Consider the following 21,961-nt stretch of genomic DNA (forward strand, 5'->3'; position numbering starts at 1 on the left):
ATGATTTAAGGATTAAAACAACATGTAATTTTGTTCAAAATGTGCTAATTTGAGTATACTTTTACCAGAAACATGAAATAAGTGTAAAAAATTAAAAGGTACTGTTTCTTTAATATAATTTTCTGAAATACTAAATTTTTCTTAAAATTAAGGTAGATACAAATTACTAACGAACATTAATCTAAATACAATTGTTCTGATAACACTGAAATTATTTTTGAATAAATTTATTAAATATTTTTATAAAATAAACTTAGTCACTATTCTAGTGTTTGCTTGCCATCTAACTACCTATGTCATGTTCATGCGGTTGTCTAGATTTACATATATACAAATTAAACAATAATAGCAATTGCTTAGAACTACAGCATGTTTCTCAGTCACCGTGTGCAATTGTTGCGAATACTGTGCACGTAGTTGCTAGTACTTCCAGAGCCACAGGTTAGAATACAAAGAGAAGCAAGAAAATGGACGTTTGGCACTATTAGGAAGCAGTTTTTCATTATGCAAGAATCAGCTGTAGTTTTGCTCTGCCAGAGGAAGGATTTGACAGTTAACTAATGTCTTTTCTCTTACCTGAGCACTTAGGTTGCTCAAATTTTACCTCCTTTCTGAAGCAGAGACTAAAATGTCAGTATCAGCACAACCTGCAATCTTCTCTGCATTGTTTCAGCCTACCCCCCCACCCCCACCCCTGCCCGCCCTGCCCGGAGTCCCTTAAACATTATTATTATGGAAGATTTCTAACATACAACATAAACAGAATAGTGTGATTAACTGCAGTCCCCTTCTTTTAAAGGCATAGGCAAAGGAAATGTTTCTCTAGGGCTTGAAGGGTGTGAGTTATGCCAGTGAATGTGTTCACGGTTATAGGACCTGCTGGGGCAATACTGAGTCCTGGATTCAGAGTGAACAGAGTCCTTTATGAAATTATGTATGTGTGTGTGAGAGAGAGAAGGAGACAATGATGTACAAAAAGTTCATATCTATTACTTTTTATGCTTTCTGCTTTTTATGTTTTAAATGTTTTCACATTGCAGAGTCATAGAGATATCCTGTGTTTCCTTCTAATGGTTTTTAAACATTTTCATTTTACATTACGTAGTTAATTCATCTAGTTTGCTTTGTGAATGCGGGAAATAAGGGACTTGATGTTATATTTTTATATGGTGAGTCACTTTTCCCAGTGCCAGTTTGCGCATTTGGGAGCATTTACTGACTAATTTACATTTACTATTTGCAAAACCTTCTTACTCATATATGAAGTTCCAGTATATACTTGGGTATGCATTTGGATTCTCTTTTGGTTATTGATCCATTTGTTTATTTCCTATTTTTAATACTGTTTTTAGTAATTGCAACTTTGTAATATGTTTTAATAACAAATAGGATGATTCTTCCATTTATTTTTAAATAGTACTTTTGTTGGTTATAGAACTCTAGCTTGAAGTTTTTTCTTTCAGAACTTTCTAGTTTCTTTTCTCATAGTGTTCTTGTCTGGCTTTGGTATCAGCATAAGCCTGGCTAATAAAATGAGTTTGGAAGTGTTCCTTTCTCTTCTGTTTTTTGGAAGAGTTTGAGGATTGGTGTTAGTAATTCTTTAAATGTTTGGTGGAATTCAATGGCGAAGCCATCTGGTCCTGGACCTGTCTTGTTGGGAGGTTTTTGATTACTGATTCAATCTCCTTACTAATAACTGGTCTGTTCAGATTTTGTTTCTTCATGATTCAGTCTTCATAGGTTGTATGTTTCTCCTAGGTTCCATTTCTTCTAGGTTGCCCAACTTGTGGTCAGAAAAGATGCTTGATATGATTTCAGTCTTCTTAAATTTATTAAGACTTGTTTTGTGGCCTAACATATGATCTATCCTGGAGAATATTCTATGCGTGCTTGAGAAGCATGTGTGTTCAGCTGTTGTATGAAAAGTTCTGTATAGGTCTGTTAGGTCCATCTGTCCAATGTGTAGTTTAAGTCCAATTTTAGAGCACTTTAAAGAAGTTATTATTCTAAGTCTTTTGGCTTTCATAGTTTCTATTGGTCATCTACTAGTCTTACAGATGCTACTTAAAAATAACCTGTCTTTTTTACTCTCTGACAGCAGTTTGATTTTTTATTTTGATTTTGATCTTGATTTTCAGCAGTTTTCTGTGGTGCACCAGGGTTTGGGTGGTTTTTTTTCCCCCTGCTGGGGTTCATGGGGTTTTTTGAATCTATTGTTTGATGTATTTTATTGGTTTGGGGAACTTCTCAGTCATCATTTCTTAGATATTGCTTCAGTCACATTCACTATCTCCTCTCCTGGGATTATAGTTACACATACGTAGGGCTTTATAACTTATCCTCTGTGTTCTTTTTTTTTTTTAAACGTCTTTATTGGAGTATAATTGCTCTACTATCGTGTGTTAGTTTCTGCTTCATAACAAAGTGAATCACTTATACATATACATGTCCCCATATCTCTTCCCTGCTACATCTCCCTCCCTCCCTCCCTCCCACCCTTCCCATCCCACGCCTCCAGGTGGTCACAAAGCACCAAGCTGATCTCCCTGTGCTACGCAGCTGCTTCCTACTAGCTATCCATTTTCATTTGGTAGTGTATATATGTCCATGTCACTTTCTCACCCCGTCCCAGCTTACCCCTCCCCCTCCCCGTATCCCCAAGTCCACCCTCTAGTAGGGCTGCATCTTTATTCCCGTCTCGCCCCCAGGTTCCTCTGACCTTTTTTTAGATTCCATAATATATATGTGTTAGCATACGGTATTTGTTTTTCTCTTTCTGACTTCACTCTGTATGACAGTCTCTAGGTCCATCCACCTCACTACAGATAACTCAGTTTCGTTCCTTTTGATGGCTGAGTAATATTCCATTGTATATATGTGCCACATCTTCTTTACCCATTCATCTGTTGATGGACACTTAGGTTGCTTCCATATCCTGGTTATTGTCAATAGAGCAGCAGTGAACATTTTGGTACAAGACTCTTTTTGAATTATGGTTTTCTCAGGGTATATGCCCAGTAGTGGGATTGCTGGGTCGTATGGTAGTTCTATTTATAGTTTTTTAAAGAACTTCCATAGTGTTCTCCATAGTGGCTGGATCAATTTACATTCCCACCAACAGTGCAAGAGGGTTCCCTTTTCTCCACACCCTCTCCAGAATTTATTGGGGTTTTTTTTGTTTGTTTGTTTGTTTTTGTGTGTGGTACACGGGCCTTTCACTGTTGTGGCCTCTCCTGTTGTGGAGCACAGGCTCTGGTCGCACAGGCTCAGTGGCCATGGCTCACGGGCCCAGCCGCTCCACGGCATGTGGGATCTTCCCGGACCGGAGCAAGAACCCGTGTCCCCTGCATTGGCAGGCAGACTCTCAACCACTGCGCCACCAGGGAAGCCCTGTTTTTGTTTTTTTATTCAAACAGAAAGTCACAGAAATTATAATCAACCTCATCAGTTCACTCAGTCCCATGTTCCAGCATTTATTGTTTGTAGATTTTTTGATGATGGCCAGTCTGACCGGTGTGAGATGATATCTCATTGTAGTTTTGATTTGCATTTTTCTAATGATTAATGATGTTGAGCATCCTTTCATGTGTTTGTTGCCAATCTGTATATCTTCTTTGGAGAAATGTCTGTTTAGGTCTTCTGCTCATTTTTGGATTGAGTTGTTTGTTTTTTTGTTATTGAGCTGCATGAGTTGCTTGTATGTTTTGGAGATTAATCCTTTGTCAGTTACTTCATGTGCAAATATTTTCTCACATTCTGAGGGTTGTCTTTTCATCTTGTTTATGGTTTCCTTTGCTGTGCAAAAGCTTTTTAGTTTCATTAGGTCCCATTTGTTTATTTTTGTGTTTATTTCCATTTCTCTAGGAGGTGGGTCAAAAAGGATCTTGCTGTGATTTATGTCATAGAGTGTTCTGCCTGTGTTTTCCTCTAAGAGTTTGATGGTGTCTGGCCTTACATTTAAGTCTTTAATCCATTTTGAGTTTATTTTTGTGTATGGTGTTAGGGAGTGTCTAATTTCATTCTTTTACATGTAGCTGTCCAGTTTTCCCAGCACCACTTATTGAAGAGGCTGTCCTTTCTCCACTGTACATTCTTGCCTCCTTTATCAAAGATAAGGTGACCATATGTGTGTGGGTTTATCTCTGGGCTTTCTATCCTGTTCCATTGATCTATCTTTCTGTTTTTGTGCCAGTACCATACTGTCTTGATTACTGTAGCTTTGTAGCATAGTCTGAAGTCAGGGAGCCTGATTCCTCCAGCTCCGTTTTTCTCTTTTAAGAGTGCTTTGGCTATTCGGGGTCTTTTGTGTTTCCATACAAATTGTGAAATTTTTTGTTCTAGTTCTGTAAAAAATACCATTGGTAATTTGATAGGGCTTGCATTGAATCTGTAGATTGCTTTGGGTAGTAGAGTCATTTTCACAATGTTGATTCTTCCAATCCAAGAACATGGTATATCTCTCCATCTATTTGTATCATCTTTAATTTCTTTCATCAGTGTCTTCTAATTGTCTGCATACAGGTCTTTTGTCTCCTTAGGTAGGTTTATTCCTAGATATTTTATTCTTTTTGTTGCAATGGTAAATGGGAGTGTTTTCTTAATTTCACTTTCAGATTTTTCATCATTAGTGTATAGGAATGCAGGAGATTTCTGTGCATTAATTTTGTATCCTGCTACTTTACCAACTTGATTGATTAGCTCTAGTAGTTTTCTGGTAGCATCTTTAGAATTCTCTACGTATAGTATCATGTCATCTGCAAACACTGACAGCTTTACTTCTTTTCCAATTTGGATTCCTTTAATTTCTTTTTCTTCTCTGATTGCTGTGCCTAAAACTTCCAAAACTGTGTTGAATAATAGTGATGAGAGTGGGCAACCTTGTCTTCTTCCTGATCTTAGTGGAAATGGTTTCAGTTTTTCACACTTGAGGACAATGTTGGCTGTGGGTTTATCATATATGGCCTTTACTATGTTGAGGGAAGTTCCCTCTATGCCTGCTTTCTGGAGGGATTTTTTTTTGTTGGTTGTTTTTTTTTGCAGTACACGGGCCTCTCACTGCTGTGTCGTCTCCCGTTGCGGAGCACAGGCTCCAGACACGCAGGCTCAGCGGCCATGGCTCACAGACCCAGCTGCTCCGCGGCATGTGGGATCCCCCCAGACCGGGGCACGAACCCGTGTTCCCTGCATCAGCAGGCAGACTCTCAACCACTGCACCACCAGGGAAGCCCCCTGGAGGGTTTTTTTTTTAATCATAAATGGGTGTTGAATTTTGTCGATAGCTTTCTCTGCATCTATTGAGATGATCATATGGTTTTTCTTCAATTTGTTAATATGGTGTATCAGGTTGATTGATTTGCGTATATTGAAGAATCCTTGCGTTCCTGGGATAAACGTCACTTGATCATAGTATATGATCCTTTTAATGTGTTGTTGGATTCTGTTTGCTAGTATTTTGTTGAGGATTTTTGCATCTATGTTCATCAGTGATATGGTCCTGTAATTTTCTTTCTTTGTGACGTCTTTGTCTGGTTTTGGTACCAGAGTGATGGTGGCCTCGTAGAATGAGTTTGGGAGTGATCCTCCCTCTGCTATATTTTGGAAGAGTTTGAGAAGGATTAGGTGTTAGCTCTTCTCTAAATGCTTGATAGAATTCGCCTGTGAAGCCATCTGGTCCTGGGCTTTTGTTTGTTGGAAGATTTTTTATCACAGTTTCAATTTCAGTGCTTGTGATTGGTCTGTTCATATTTTCTATTTCTTCCTGGTTCAGTCTCGGAAAGTTGTGCATTTCTAAGAATTTGTCCATTTCTTCCAGGTTGTCCATTTTATTGGCATAGAGTTGCTTGTAGTAATCTCTCATGATCCTTTGTATTTCTGTAGTGTCAGTTGTTACTTCTCCTTTTTCATTTCTGATTCTATTGATTTGAGTCTTCCTTTTTTTCTTGACAAGTCTGGCTAATGGTTTTTCAATTTTATATTGTCAAAGAACAAGCTTTTAGTTTTATTGATCTTTGCTATCATTTCCTTCATTTCTTTTTCATTTATTTCTGATCTGATCTTTATGATTTCTTTCCTTATGCTAACTTTGGGGTTTTTTTGTTCTTCTTTCTCTAACTGCTTTAGGTGTAAGGTTTGGTTGTTTATTTGAGATGTTTCTTGTTTCTTAAGGTAGGATTGTATTGCTATAAATTCCCTATTAGAACTGCTTCTGCTGCATCCCATAGGTTTTGGGTCGTCGTGTTTTCATTGTCATTTGTTTCTAGGTATTTTTTTTATTTCCTCTGATTTCTTCAGTGGTCTCTTGGTTATTAAGTAGTGTGTTGTTTAGCCTCCATGTGTTTATATTTCTTACATATTTTTTCCTGTATTCGATATCTAGTCTCACAGCGTTGTGGTCGGAAAAGATACTTGATACGATTTCAATTTTCTTAAATTTACCAAGGCTTGATTTGTGACCCAAGATATGCTCTATCCTGCAGAGTGTTCCATGAGCACTTGAGAAGAATGTGAATTCTGTTGTTTTTGGATGAAATGTCCTATAAATATCAATTAAGTCCATCTTTTTTGATGTATCATTTAAAGCTTATGTTTCCTTATTTATTTTCATTTTGGATGATCTGTCCATTGGTGAAAGTGGGGTGTTAAAGTCCCATACTATGATTGTGTTACTGTCGATTTCCCCTTTTATGGCAGTTAGTAATTGCCTTATGTATTGAGGTGCTCCTATGTTGGGTGCATAAATAATTACAATTGTTATATCTTCTTCTTGGATTGATCCCTTGATTATTATGTATTGTCCTTCTTTGTCTCTTGTAATAGTCTTTGTTTTAAAGTCTATTTTGTGTGATATGAGAATTGCTACTCCAGCTTTCTTTTGGTTTCCATTTGCATGGAATATCTTTTTTCCATCCTCTGACTTTCAGTCTGTATGTGTCCCTAGGCCTGAAGTGGGTCTCTTGTAGACAGCATATATACAGGTCTTGTTTTTGTATCCATTCAGCCAATATACGTCTTTTGGTTGGAGCATTTAATCCATTTATACTTAAAGTAATTATTGATATGTATGTTCCTATTACCATTTTCTTAATTATTTTGGGTTTATTATTGTAGATCTTTTCCTTCTCTTGTGTTTCCTGCCTAGAGAAGTTCCTTTAGCATTTGCTGTAAAGCTTGTTTGGTGGTGCTGAATTTTCTTAGCTTTTGCTTGTCTTTAAAGCTTTTAATTTCTCCATCAAATCTGAATGAGATCCTTGCTGGGTAGAGTAAACTTGGTTGTAGGTTTTGCTCCTTCATCACTTTAAATATGTCCTGCCACTCCCTTCTGGCTTGCAGAGTTTCTGCTGAAAGTTTAGCTGTTAACCTTATGGGGATTCCCTTATGTGTTATTTGTTGTTTTTCCCTTGCTGTTTTTAATATTTGTTCTTTGTATTTAATTTTTGATAGTTTGATTAATATGTGTCTTGGCGTGTTTCTCCTTGGGTTTATCCTGTATGGGACTCTCTGCACTTCCTGGACTTGATTAACTATTTCCTTTCCCATATTTGGGAAGTTTTCAACTATAATCTCTTCAAATATTTTCTCAGTCCCTTTCTTTTTCTCTTCCTCTTCTGGCACCCCTATAATTCGAATGTTGGTGCATTTAATGTTGTCCCAGAGGTCTCTGAGAGTGTCCTCAATTCTTTTCATTCTTTTTTCTTTATTCTGCTTTGCAGTAGTTATTTCCACTATTTTATCTTCCAGGTCACTTATCCGTTCTTCTGCCTCAGTTATTCTGCTGTTGATCCCTTCTAGAGGATTTTTAGTTTCATTTATTGTGCTGTTCATAACTGTTTGTTTGCTCTTTAGTTCTTCTAGGTCCTTGTTGAACGTTTCTTGTATTTTCTCCATTCTATTTCTAAGATTTTGGATCATCTTTACTCTCATTATTCTGAATTCTTTTTCAGGTAGGCCGCCTATTTCCTATTCATTTGTTAGGTCTGGTGGGTTTTTACCATGCTCCTTCATCTGCTGTGTGTTTCTCTGTCTTCTTATTTTGCTTAACTTACTGTGTTTGGGGTCTCCTTTTCGTAGACTAAAGGTTCGTAGTTTCCATTGTTTTTGGTGTCTGTCCCCAGTGGCTAAGGTTGGTTCAGTGGGTTGTGTAGTTGGAGATCTCTGGGAGATTTTTGCCGTTTGATATTATGTGGAGCTGGGAGGTCTCTTATGTACCAGTGTCCTGAACTTGGCTCTCCCACCTCAGAGGCACAGCACTGACACCTGGCTGGAACACCAAGAGCCTGTGCTCCACACGGCTCAGAATAAAAGGGAGAAAAAAAAAAAAAGAAGAAGATAAAATAAAAAGTAATTATTAAGAAAAACAATTTTTTAAGTAATTATTAAAAAAAACGTACAGACAGAACCCTAGGACAAATGGTAAAAGCAAAGCTATACGGACAAAATCACACACAGAAGCATACACATACACACTCACAAAAAGAGAAAAAGGGAAAAAAAAAAAAAATATATATATATATATCGTTGTTCCCAAAGTCCATCTCCTCAATTTGGGATGATTCGTTGTCTATTCAGGTATTCCACAGCTGCAGGGTATATCAAGTTGATTGTGGAGCTTTAATCCGCTGCTCCTGAGGTTGCTGAGAGAGATTTCCCTTTCTCTTTGTTCTCACAGCTCCCGGGTCTCAGCTTTGGATTCCGCCCCGCCTCTGCGTGTAGGTCGCTGGAGGACGTCTGTTCTTCGCTCAGACAGGACGGGGTTAAAGGAGCTGCTGATTCGGGGGCTTTGGCTCACTCAGGCCTGGGGGAGGGAGGGGCACGGAATGCGTGGTGAGCGTGCGGTGGCAGAGGCCAGCATGACGTTGCAACAGCCTGAGGCGCGCCTTGCATTCTCCCCCAGGAAGTTGTCCCTGGATCACGGGACCCTGGCGGTGGCGGGCTGCACAGGTTCCTGGGAGGGGAGGTGTGGATAGTGACCTGTGCTCGCACACAGGCTTCTTGGTGGCGGCAGCAGCAGCCCCAGCGTCCCACGCCCGTCTCTGGGGTCCGCGCTGATAGCCACGGCTCGCGCCCGTCTCTGGAGCTCCTTTAAGCGGTGCTCTTAATTCCCTCTCCTCGCGCACCAGGAAACAAAGAAGGAAGAAAAAGTCTCTTGCCTCTTCGGCAGCTCCAGACTTTTTCTCGGACTCCCTCCCGGCTTGCCGTGGCGCACTAGCCCCTTAAGGCTGTGTTCACGCAGCCAACCCCAGTCCTCTCCCTGTGATCTGACCGAAGCCCGACCCTCAGCTCCCAGCCCCCACCCCCCCCTCCCCGGTGGGCGAGCAGACAAGCGTCTCAGGCTGGTGCGTGCTGGTCAGCACCGATCCTCTGTGCGGGAATCTCTTCGCTTTGCCCTCCGCACCCCTGTTGCTGCGCTCTCCTCCGCGGCTCCGAAGCTTCCCCCCTCCGCCACCCGCAGTCTCCGCCCGCAAAGGGGCTTCCTAGTGTGTGGAAACCTTTCTTCCTTCACAGCTCCCTCCCACTGGTGCAGGTCCCGTCACTATTCTTTTGTCTCTGTTTTTTCTTTTTCTTTTTTTTTTTTTTTTTTTGCCCTACCCAGGTACGTGGGGAGTTTCTTGCCTTTTGGGAGGTCTGCAATCTTCTGCCAGCGTTCAGTAGGTGTTCTGTAGGAGTTGTTCCACATGTAGATGTATTTCTGATGTATTTGTGGGGAGGAAGGTCATCTCCGCATCTTACTCTTCCGCCATCTTGAAGCTCCTCCATCTTCTGTGTTCTTGATCTGACTTCTGTTACCCCCCCCCCCATATTTTTGTCTCAGCTTCATTCCAGATATTATCTTATGGTACCACTTCCATTTCTCTTTTACTTCATCTGTGTCTAATCTGCTATTAAAACCATCAATTTTATTCTTTCTTAATAATCTTATTATTGACTATTTTTGTTTTTAGGATTATTTGGTCTTCTTTCAGACTTTCTGTGGCCTTCCTTATTGCCCACCCCAGTTTCCAGTTCTCTGCCACAATTCTCAGTCTTGTATTATAATCATTATGTACACAATACTCAGTTATTTTGAAGTATTTGTCTAATAACTACCATTTGGAGGTCCTGTGGGTCTTTTTCTTTTGGCTAGTTCTGTTTCTCACCTTTTAATTAATTCATCCAAGTCTATGAATTGTACTTTAACTGCTGATTTGGTTGTTTCCTATAGGATTTTATATGTTCAGATTTTCTTAGTCACTTAAATATTTTATCATTTCTGTCTTTCTGTATCCCATGGACTATTCACATGTATGTGTTTAAATTTCCAAATATATAGGAAGTTTGAAGCTATCTTGTAGCTGATTTCTAAATTTATTTCATTGTGAGAACAGAGAGTCTGTTATGTTTATTCTTTTGCATGCATTTGCGTTTTGTTTTTGCTGTGGTGACTTAAGATTTTCTGTTTTATTCTTACTCAGAAATGTCCTCACAGTATGTCTAGATGTACTTTTTCTTATTTATCCTGGAATTCCGTGGACTTTTTCAACTTGTGGATGTTTATATTTATTTGGGAAAGTTCTTGGCTATTATTCAGCTGTTGCCATCCTACTGCTCTTTTTTATTTAAATTTTTTTTCTGGATTTCTCATTGAATAGATAGTGGAATGTGTGCATCTCTTCTTCATATCTCAACTTTTTATTCTATACATTTTGTTCCTTTGTGATCCTGTAATATCCTCAACTTTGTCTTTTTATTCCAAGGAATGTTTCCTCCTAAAGCTTTCAGGCCTATGGGGTAGTGGCAGTGGTGGACGCTCAGGGTTCTCTAGCCTACCTTGTTCCTCTTACGGTTCCTCATTAATCCCCCTGTTGGTTGCTGACCTTCAGTACTTATTTCTTACCTCCATAATTGAGTTAATACAGGCTAAATTTCCATCTTCTGTGATGGCCTGGGGAGAAAGAGAAAGATTGAAGCCAAGCAGAAAATAGGTACACCCCTTGTTGGGAATTGGGAAAGCAAACCGGTGGGTCCCTGCATTCCCAACTTCCCAGGCAAAATGATAAAACAACTACCAACTATTTAGAGATCTTGGAATCATTGCTGGTATACTGGAATCCCCAGCTAGCCACAGACCAAGAATCACCCATTTAATATTTAAGCTAGAGCAGACAACCATAACCAGATGGGGCAAAGCCACAGCTAAGTCGTGGATAGATTTGGATGGAGCAGCTGGACTCTAGCTGCTTAATTGCAGAGGCTGGCCTTGTGATTTCATTTCCCTCACAATAACCCAAACCCACATTTTACTGATCCCAAGTTTTGGACCCCACCTACCTGCATTTTAGTATGAATTTACTTTTAGAAAGGTTAAGTAAGTATAAATTACAAATAAAACTGAAGTTTCCCATTGCCAAATAGCTGATTATGGTTCTGTGCAACTCTCTACTCTTCCTCCCCAATAAGCTGACAGATAGCTGTGTCAGAGTGTCCTGAGTGATGTAGGTGAATGTCACTCTACACACACACACACAGGTGCATGCATGCACGCAAATATGTCTATATTTATGTGCACCTAGAGGTATAATCATAAATAATACAGTTTCTTTTTGCATATAAGTGGCATTATGCTGTATTTGTCATCTGGCAACATGTTTTTTAATCACTAAAACTGGCTGCAAATATCTGAAATTCTGGTTCATTTTATCTAACTGTTACCTTTACAGAATTGATTAGCATATGCCACATTTTATTTATTCATTCCTTTCCCTCCCTCCCATTCCTAGCTCCCATCTAGGTACTTTTGAATTTTCTCACTCAGAACGATGCTGCAGAAGCATCTTTATACTTGGCTCCCTATGTATGTGGATTCAGTGTTTCTCTGTGGATCAGATCTTTTCCCCCTGGAGTTAATCTTTGGAAATGCAGGATATTTTTTTGCTCATCCCTTTTGTATGTCTCTTATGTATGTCCTCATTGGCACTTTAAATATCTCTACTGGCATGTCTGCAAGAAAGTAGACTGACCTAGTGCCTCTTGTTGCCTTCAAAATATACAGTCCTGTATTCCTCCTGGATTAAGTAATTAATTTCCCCTCTATGTTGGATTTCCTGAGGTTCTATTACAAAGCTCTTCATAGTACAGATTATTTTAAAATTGTTCTAGTTGTGATGTCTAGAAAAGATTGTTTTATTTCTTTTCCTTTATAGGACTAACCTCCAAACCTCCAAATTGCATTTGCAAATGTTAGATGCTTTTGTTAAGATGGTGCTTAATGTAACCCTGCTGTTTCCTATTTCCATTCTCTTTTGAAGGGAAAAATGTGTTTAGGTTATCTTTTCCTCCTTTCATTGCATATTTGTATATTCTTACATATCCTGTTCTTTGACAGTATACTTGCATATGACTTCCCTTCTTAAATATTGTATTACTAGTTTAAATTTCATTTAGGCATTAATTCAAGATTATTTTTCTTCTTGTTCCCAAAGTTGGAACAAAGTTGGGATCTCTGATGAGGGAGGTTCACATTTATATTCTTTCAGTGACTAGTTTTGTGACCTTTTGGCAGGACTTTGACATTTATTGAAGTCATTTATAAAAAGGGAAAGCTTGGATAAATGATCTTCAGTCTTTCCTCCAGAAACTTCTTTGGACAGATTCAAATGAGTAATTTCATAAGCAGTGAGGAACTTGAAGAAACAACATTTATTGCCTTTGGTATAAGCAGCAATGCTTATTTATGTGTGTTAAGATTTTTAAACTGTAAACATATAAAATAGATTGTAAGATTCAGAAAGTATATGCTTTCTTTTGTAGGTGTTTGTTTTGTCCACCTGTTTTAAAATTAAGTCAAAATGCCAATAAGACCAGATCTCCAGGTATGTAGTCCTAGACCAAAAGGAAGTCTTTTATTTTAATTCCTAAAATCACTTTTTGTTTATTTATAGGTATTAAATGCCATCTTTTTAGGAAAGACAAAGCTTACTTGTTTTTATGAAATGGTCAAGAGTCAAATAATTGAAATTAAAATGTTATCCTTTTATTTTTTCAATAGATTTGTTTCCAAAAGCTTTATTAAGAATATAAAGTACTAAAGATGATTTATATATACCTCTTACATAGAAATAAATCATACACTGATCTATGTATCATTTATGGCTGGATACTTTTATATCAAGGCTTAAAATTGTGAGATACTTGCATTTAGGCGAATCATATTAATGTATGAAAATTCCTTATTAATGGTGGTGTACTTTAATAGCAGGGATGGCAGTTTTGTAAAGCTTATAAATATAGAATATAATAAATAATAAATTATATGTACATGTAATGCTTAAGTTATATTGGTTGGTATAGTTTCTAAAACCTGTCTTTATGCAATTTTTTTTTAACTATTTAAACTTCATGAAGAAGTTGATATGTTAGGGTTTTATCCATGGTATTAAGTATTAGTTACTATAAAGTTGATTTTTCCTTCATTGTTGAGTTTAGCATAATGATGACTTTCCAGTAAGAAATATGAAGTGGAAAATTAGTAAAATATATTTTTCCTGTATAGAGCTTATTATTATCAAAAAACTTAATCTCTAATTCTGTTACTCTGAATTTAATAGTGGACAGTTTTTTTAAATAAGTGAATTGATATTATATAAGCTCTTTTGAGAATTTTCAAATGTGAAAACAATTCCTAAATTACTTGATTTCATAAGGTGACTTATTTGGGTTTTGATTCAATATATTTGCCATTTTCTATATTTCAGCAGTTGGAAAAATTCATTGATTATGCTTTAAGAAAAAATGATTTCAAACCTTTGAAAACACTTTTACAAATTGATATTTGTGAAGATGTGGAGATTAAATGCAGCAAACAGTTTTTCCACAAGTTGGATGACCTTATATGCAGGGTAAATATTCATTTTTGTTGAATGAGTGTTACAGTTATTAGATACCACTCTACTTTTTAGGAAGAGATACTCCGTTGGAAGGAATGAATAAAAAGGCTTTGGCGGGCTTCCCAGGTGGCACAGTGGTTGAGAGTCCGCCTGCCGATGCAGGGGACGCGGGTTCGTGCCCCGGTCCGGGAAGATCCCACATGCCGCGGAGCGGCTGGGCCTGTGAGCCATGGCTGCTGAGCCTGTGCGTCCGGAGCCTGTGCTCCGCAACGAGAGAGGCCACAACAGTGAGAGAGGCCCGCGTACAGGAAAAAAAAAAAAAAAAAAAAAACTTTGGCAAGCTCACTTTTAACTATCTAAATAAATGCTTGTTTCACCACTTGCTTTTTGTGTGTGTTTGTTTGAGGAGTCCCAAATAACATGTTGGATTGTTGTTTTCTAAATAATATATTTAAAATCTGTGTTTACATAGTGTTACCATTATTAACTGTTATCTAAACGGGAAAAATAGCTTACCTGTTTGAAGTTGAAACAACTTGAACTATTTTTTAAAAGCCTATCAGCATATTCTTCATGTTGTGTGGACAGTGCTTGGTGCTTGCAAAAAATAAAACAAAAACAAATAAAAATCATTGAAAACCTTGTACTTGATTTATCATGTATAAAGTATTTTTATATGTGAGAAAAAAGTGATTATTGACAATCTCCACCAGAATTTGATGTTTGTTATGAATCTAGAAGAGTGAGTAAAAATTTCTCATATCGGGGGCTTCCCTGGTGGCGCAGTGGTTGAGAGTCCGCCTGCCGATGCAGGGGACACGGGTTCGTGCCCCAGTCCGGGAAGATCCCACATGCCGCGGGAGCGGCTGGGCCCGTGAGCCATGGCCGCTGAGCCTGCGTGTCCGGAGCCTGTGCTCTGCAACGGGAGAGGCCCGCCTACCGCAAAAAAAAAAAAAAAAAAAAAAAATTTCTTGGATCCCTTAGTTAAATACATAAAGCTTTTTAGAATGGAAGGTAACTGATTCATTGCATCATAAGTCTAAGGTTTCTTGAGTTTATACATGTCTGCAATTTTTTACTGAGTTTGTCATTCACTGGCTGAGTGCCTGTAAGCAGGTTGCCTTTTTTAAACCACACTTTTGTCCTTTGCAATATGGAGATTATGATTATGATAATGACTAACACTCAGGATTTGTGAGGATTATAACGCTCCTAGCACAATGCCAATTCCATTCTGTTTTGTATTTACAGATGTTTAAATGTATAATTTGCATTTCAGGAGCTGAATAAAAAGGATATCCAAACTGTTTCAACCATTTTGGTTTCTTTTGGAAGATGTGGCAAAAATATCAGTATATTGGGGCAAGCTGGACTTCTAACTATGATAAAACAAGGACTAGTCCAAAAGATGAGTATAGAATATGTAACATATTTCTTTGAGGGAAATATGATTAAAGGTGTGTTTTCTAATTAAATGGTTCAAACTTGGAAAATAAATTTGGGAACTGTATATAAAACTTTGAGATAAAATATTTTTATAACCTGTGGTATATGTTAGAAAAATAAAGATCACAAGGGAACTGTATACAAGGTCCTTGATAATTGTGTGAATTTAAGGTCACAAGACTCCCTAAGGCCTTTACTTGCTTTATTTTCTTTTTAGCTCATCTTAACCACTATCTAACTTAATTTACTTTTCTTTTTATATCATTTATTATTATCTATTTCCCATTTTAGAATGTAGGATATTGATTTTTGTCTGTTTTGTTCATTGTTGTATACCGAGCACCAAGAACAGTGCCTAAAACATAGTGTGTACTCAAATGTCTGAGTTAATAAAAATAAAATAATACCAAAATATTTCAAATAGTAAAAATGCCACAATAATCTAATGTGTAATGATAATTTATTCTTTATCTATGAATATGAATGTGCATGAACTAAGAATTTGAAGGGGGGAAGTAAAGATTTTCTTCTTGGAATTGGATTAACTTCATCCATTCCCATCTAAAAAATGGGAACATATAGTGAGTTACTAAAAAGCAAAAACAATGATGGTGTTTAAGAGCATAAACTTATTTTGATACAATACTGGAATTTTTATTTTTAATGTTTCTTTGTTCTTAGGTTTACTGTTTGTATGAGTACATTCTTAAAATTATTAAAATTGAAGTCAAAGTAACTAATGTATATACATTTCTTTTTCTACATGGTTGCCTGGTTTGAAAAATCCAAGGAGATTATTCTGAGTCAAGGAAATTCAAAAGATGAAGCTGTTATAAATATGATAGAAGACTTATTTGATATTTTGATGGTAACAATCATATTGATTCACTGATGTTATAAAGCATGTGTTTATTTAAAAACAATTTGTGTTCTATATGCCCTGAGACTAAAAGTCACTAACAGGTTGGTTAGTGCATTTATCCTGATTAATTAGTTAATATATAAAAGTTAAATAATTATGTGGTGAGTTCATATGTAACCTGTTATTTTAATACTATTTGTAATGGTTTATAATATAAGATAGTAAGTTTTAAATATTATTCACTTTCAGGTCATACGTGACATCGATGATGAAGGTATAATAAACATTTTATTTCTACTGGAACAATAATTTGCTGTTAGAGTTTTGGTATAATCTTGCAATTCTTTTAGTATTGTTCTAATATTAGGAATTCATTACCTAATTCAGGGATCGACAGATTTTTTTCTGTAAAGGGTCAGATAGTAAATATTTTAGGCTTTGTGGGCCAGGAAAAAAATTGATGGTATTATGTAGGTACTTACTTAACAAGAAAGAAAACAAATTTCCACAAATGTTTTATTGATGCAACTCAAAATATAACAATAATTGAGTACAGTGTTTTTGTAATACAGGTCTACTAATGAGAATAGCACTCTTTTTTGAGAAGATGACGTTTCTCTTAAGGTTCAGAGTTAGTGTTTGCTGTTATAAAAATTAATTGCAAATATTCATTTGTTCATGCTTATCTGTAGTGAAATTTTGTGTATATTACATTAGAAAACGTCTTTTCATGCAGATAATGCCAAATACTGATACCAGTTCATGAGCATGATTTTTAATTGAGCGTATTCATCACTTGGAAAGCATTTATAGAATTATATCAGACTTTTTTCTTAATATTTGCTTTTTAGAATGCCATTACATTGCAGATTAATCACGTTTAGTCGAAGGTTAGGTAGAAGCTCCTCAGTTGCAGAGTTAAAATGAATTTTGAAATTAGGGAAATTTCCTTTGCACCTACATCAACGTCCAGAAACGCTGCTGGATCTGTAGTTGGAGCTTGGAAAAAATATATCCCCTATAAATTTGTTGTTGGAAATGGAGATGTCATTTCTTGTCTCAGCTTTTGACAGCCTAGGAGATGTATAAAGCAGCTGGACATTACTTGTGATTCAGTTGACCTTTGTTTCATTGAAATAACTTTACTGAAGTGTAAGTTTCTCATATACGCACTAATTTTGCCTTGGACTTTGGTGTTGAATTCATTAAGAAACACTATCAACTCTGCAGCCCAAGCTAATTACCAAAGCCATTCATTTAGTGGTGGCTAATGATGGCTAAGTTCATAAGAATGAATGAAATTCACCTGAAACTACTGGTTCAGTAAATCATGATAGATTCACATATTTCCACAGAGTACCTGCTGATGAATACAGCCATACAAAAAGGGACAGTGAGTTGGATTTGGTTTGTGGGCCATAATTTGTCCTTGATCTAATGAAACAAAATTTTCAGTAGTACACGGAGAGTATAGAACATGTTACAACTCATCGTTTCACTTGCGCTTGGCAGTGCCTTATGTCAAACAATAAACTCAAGTTATTTTATCTCTGTGTTGGCTGAGGAAGAATTACCTAGGATTGGTAATTGGAGCTGGTGAATTGTTTATAAATAAAGGAACAGCTAATTGCTGCCAAAACGTTTAAAAATATCAATTGCTATTTATTTCAGTAGTAGTTAATACTACCTTTTCATTGGTTTCTTTGCAATTAACATAACAATCTAGTCTAAATTCTTAAGTTTTTAAGGGAGAAAACAGTCCTAAAGCACCAGTGATTATGAAGTGATCCAACTGGTTTTTTTTTAAGTAAATCACTTTATCTTTTCAAGTAATTCAGTGATTTTTTTTTCTTTTAACGTAGTCACTTTGTAAAGTGCATTTTCTGTTGCAGTGTTGCCATTATTTAAAATTATTTTAGAACTCTGCATCATAAATTAGCATGTAGCAAATTCCTCTTAATATACTTAGTATTAATAAAGCCTTGTCTTTTGAGAGAATAGTGTCAAATTTTAGAAATAGGTCAAGATATTTAGATTTTCATGAAGTCCGGAGGTGTTAATGGCCGTTACGGAATTTTAGAGGTATGACTATAAATTACTGAGGCCAGTTTTCATAAAAACCTCAAATTAGACGTTTCCAGTTTTGGACTGTATTTATTTATCCAAAAAAGTCATACTGCTTTAAGTGCCTCAAAGGAGAAGCTGGATCTGGGCTTATTCCTTTGCCAGAGTTAAAATCAGTCACATCTGTTTGAATGGTGTTTTTTTGAAGTTACATAGCTAGTTAATGGCAGAACCAGGACTGAATTTCATGCTTCCTGGTTCCCAGGCCAGTCCATGGGCCTTCTTCTGAACTGAATTAGTATGTCTGATTTCCATTAACACATGTAAGATTGTCATTGAAAAGAGTTTAAAATACACATTTGTCAATAATTTATTTTTATTCAGGTAAAAGGCAAGTAGTGGAAAGTTTCATACCTCGAATTTGTGCCCTGGTTATTGACTCAAGAGTGAATATTTGTATTCGGCAGGAGGTAAAGTCATTTTTTAGATTTTCTTTGAAAACTTAAAGAGAAGGTGAAGACAATTTGGTAGCAATTTATCAAATTCAATAATTATTTTATCTTGGCACTAAATTATCATGTAGTGTATCTCTGTTGTCTTAATTCATTGTCTGACACGATGAAATATATTGTGTTGGCCAAAAAGTTCCTTTGGTTTTTAAGTTAAAAAAGACACATTTTACATTTTCACCAAGAACTTTATTGAACAACATATTCACCATTTTGTTCCACTACTCTCTGCCATTTTTCAGGCAACTTGATAATTCCATCTTGCAAAACTTTTTACCTTTTTGAGCAAAGAACTGTTCTAGGTACCTTTTACAGTCTTCCAGGGAATTGACATTTTTTCCATTAAGAGAATTTTGTAAAGACTGAAATAAATGGAAATCCGAAGATGCTGTGTCTGATGAATATGGCGGATGAATCAGAACTTCCCAGCCAAGCTGTAAGAGTTTTTGCCTGGTCATCAAAGAAACATGTGGTCTTGTGTTATCCTGATGGAAGATTATGTGTTTTCTGTTGACTAATTCTGGACGCTTTTGGTCGAGTGCCGCTTTCAGTTGGTCTAATTGGGAGCAGTACTTGTTGGAATTAATCGTTTGGTTTTCTGGAAGAAGCTCATAATAGAGGACTCCCTTCCAATCCCACCATATATACAACATCACCTTCTTTGGATGAAGACCGGCCTTTGGTGTGGTTGGTGGTGGTTCATTTCTCTTGCCTCAGTGTCTCTTCCGTTCCACATTATTGTACAGTATCCACTTTCCATCGCCCGTCACAATTTGTTTTAAAAACAGAACGTTTCCGTTATGTTTCAGTAGAGAACTGCATGTGGAAATACGGTCAAGAAGGTTTTCTTCCCTTAACTTATGTGGAACACAAACATCAAAGCGATTAACATAACCAAGCTGGTGCAAATGATTTTCAACACTTGATTTGTATATTTTGAGTATGTCAGCTATCTCCCACGTGGTACAACATTGATTGTTCTCAGTTAATGTCTTGATTTGATCGCTGTCAACTTAAACTGGTCTACCCGACCGTGGAGCATCATCCAGGGAGAAATCTCCAGCATGAAACTTCGCAAACCACTTTTGACATGTTTCATCGGTCACAACACCTTCTCCATACACTGCACAAATCTTTTTTTTGCGCTTCAGTTGCATGTTTACCTTTCTTGAAATAATAAAGCATAATATGCCAAAAATGTTGCTTTTTTCTTCCATCTTCAATATTAAAATGGCTACACAAAAATTCACCAATTTTGGTAAGTTCTTTTTGTTTTTTATTTTTTTTTAAAAAATTATTTATTTATTTATTTATTTTTAGCTGTGTTGGGTCTTCGTTTCTGTGCGAGGGCTTTCTCTAGTTGCGGCAAGCGGGGGCCACTCACTATCGTGGCCTCTCTTGTTGCAGAGCACAGGCTCCAGACGCGCAGGCTCAGTAGTTGTGGCTCACGGGCCCAGTTGCTCTGCGGCATGTGGGATCTTCCCAGACCAGGGCTCGAACCTGTGTCCCCTGCATTGGCAGGCAGATTCTCAACCACTACGCCACCAGGGAAGCCCTCACCTGTTTGTTTTTACTTTAAAAAATTTAACAATTTGAGGCTCACATTTCTGAGCATTTTCTATTGGACAGCGCTGCTACAGACTATTTTCAGAAGACCCAAGAGACTGTGATTCTTCAGATCGTTCTCCGGCAGGTATTTGCACAGCCGCGCTATCTCCACATACTTGTCCAAGTCCAGGGGCGCCATTTTAGAAATAACAAGCCCCGATGGCCGCAGCGGCGTCCGCGGCTATGCTAGCGGCGGCAGCGGCGGAGGCCAAACAAGTTCTTTTTAAATGCACGCTGATATGACAGCCGTCACACACAGTCTAACAAAATTGTTCCGAATGAAGTTAAAGACAGCTAAGCGCTACTAGAGCCGTCTTATGGAAAAAAAACGCCAAACACACCTTTTGGCCAACCCAATATTACCTAAATATGTATTGAGAATTCATAAGCATGTGGGTTTATGTATACATATATAGCTCATATGAAAATAAACTATGCCATGTAGATACTAGTAGTTCCTAAGTATTTAAATGCTAAAAATAACCTGTATTAGTATATATATATGTGTGTAGTCATAAAAACAAATAATAGGGTAATAGTTTTTGCTTTAGTTCTTAGAGTAATAATAAACATGTCATACTGCAAAGAGTATACCTTCTTTAAGTACAGGAATCATGGTAATATTCTATTTTTGATATCCTGTGTTTTATGTTTTCTTATAGTCACTATTTTATACTTTATATTCTTTCCTCCACCCTTATTTCCCTGCATAAAATGCTGTGATTAAGAAAAAATAGGCTTCTAAGTTTATATACCTATACTATATCTCTAAGTACTTAATGTTTCACTGAATATATAAAGTTAATGGATTATGTATTTTTCTTTTCTAGACTCTAAAAAAAATGAATGCTATGCTGGACAAAATGCCTCAAGATGCCAGGAAAATACTCTCTAACCAAGAAATGTTCATTCTCATGTAATAATTTGTACTATATTTCTTTAATTAGTGGTTCAAGTCAAGAATTTAAAGGATGTTTTATAAGACAAGGCAACCATGAGTTGCCTTAATAATTAAAACTGATAAACTCTTGTAGGTTTCTAATATAATTTATATATATGTTTTCTGCCAAAGTCTGTGATACTAATCAATTGTAAATTTTGGTGAAGTTTTTTTCCCCCAAACATATGAGCTTTCTAGTTAATTGATACTTGTCTAGTATATATAACGTGTTGTTTTGATTCACAGGAGTAGTATGGGAGAAAGGATTTTAGATGCCGGAGGTAAGTCTGTTTTTTTCAAAATGTTCATATTTGAAATTACTCCAAATTTATTAATAGACTATAATATCTAATTAGTCAAAATAATATTAACATTATAATGTAGTAAAATTATGCGAGGGAATTATAAACTAAACTAAAAAAATAAGTGTGATAACAGGAGTTGTCAAATATAATTTGTGCCTAGTGGTAGGTTTTTGAATAATAACTTAATTTTCAAGTAGATTTGGATTCCTTTTGTGAAGAAATTTCTTAAATGTATTTTATGAAATTAGGAGGTTTAATATTCTTGGGATTGATAGATTTGTTTGTAAACAATGTTTCTATTAAAAGAGCTCAAATTTTCTTTCCATATGAGAAAATTTTGATGTAGTGATTTACATATAGAACAAACC

At 36.7% G+C, this 21,961-nt stretch overlaps 1 protein-coding gene across 1 annotated transcript in view; it reads left to right on the forward strand.

Annotated features, from left to right (window-relative positions):
• Window positions 1-12,821: 12,821 nt before the first annotated feature.
• SYCP2 (synaptonemal complex protein 2) overlaps window positions 12,822-21,961 on the forward strand; it is a gene marked incomplete at its 5' end in the record, with an annotated part of 60,755 nt that continues 51,615 nt past the window's right edge. The window contains 8 exons of the mRNA XM_082645750.1: window positions 12,822-12,845; window positions 13,728-13,871; window positions 15,139-15,271; window positions 16,073-16,173; window positions 16,417-16,441; window positions 18,616-18,701; window positions 21,179-21,264; window positions 21,535-21,569. Of these exons, the coding sequence (XP_082501876.1) occupies window positions 12,822-12,845; window positions 13,728-13,871; window positions 15,139-15,271; window positions 16,073-16,173; window positions 16,417-16,441; window positions 18,616-18,701; window positions 21,179-21,264; window positions 21,535-21,569 (634 nt within the window). The remainder of the gene's footprint in view (window positions 12,846-13,727; window positions 13,872-15,138; window positions 15,272-16,072; window positions 16,174-16,416; window positions 16,442-18,615; window positions 18,702-21,178; window positions 21,265-21,534; window positions 21,570-21,961) is intronic.

This window comes from Mesoplodon mirus (assembly GCF_964341445.2).
Source record: "Mesoplodon mirus genome assembly, chromosome: 15".
Lineage (NCBI taxonomy): Eukaryota > Metazoa > Chordata > Mammalia > Artiodactyla > Ziphiidae > Mesoplodon > Mesoplodon mirus.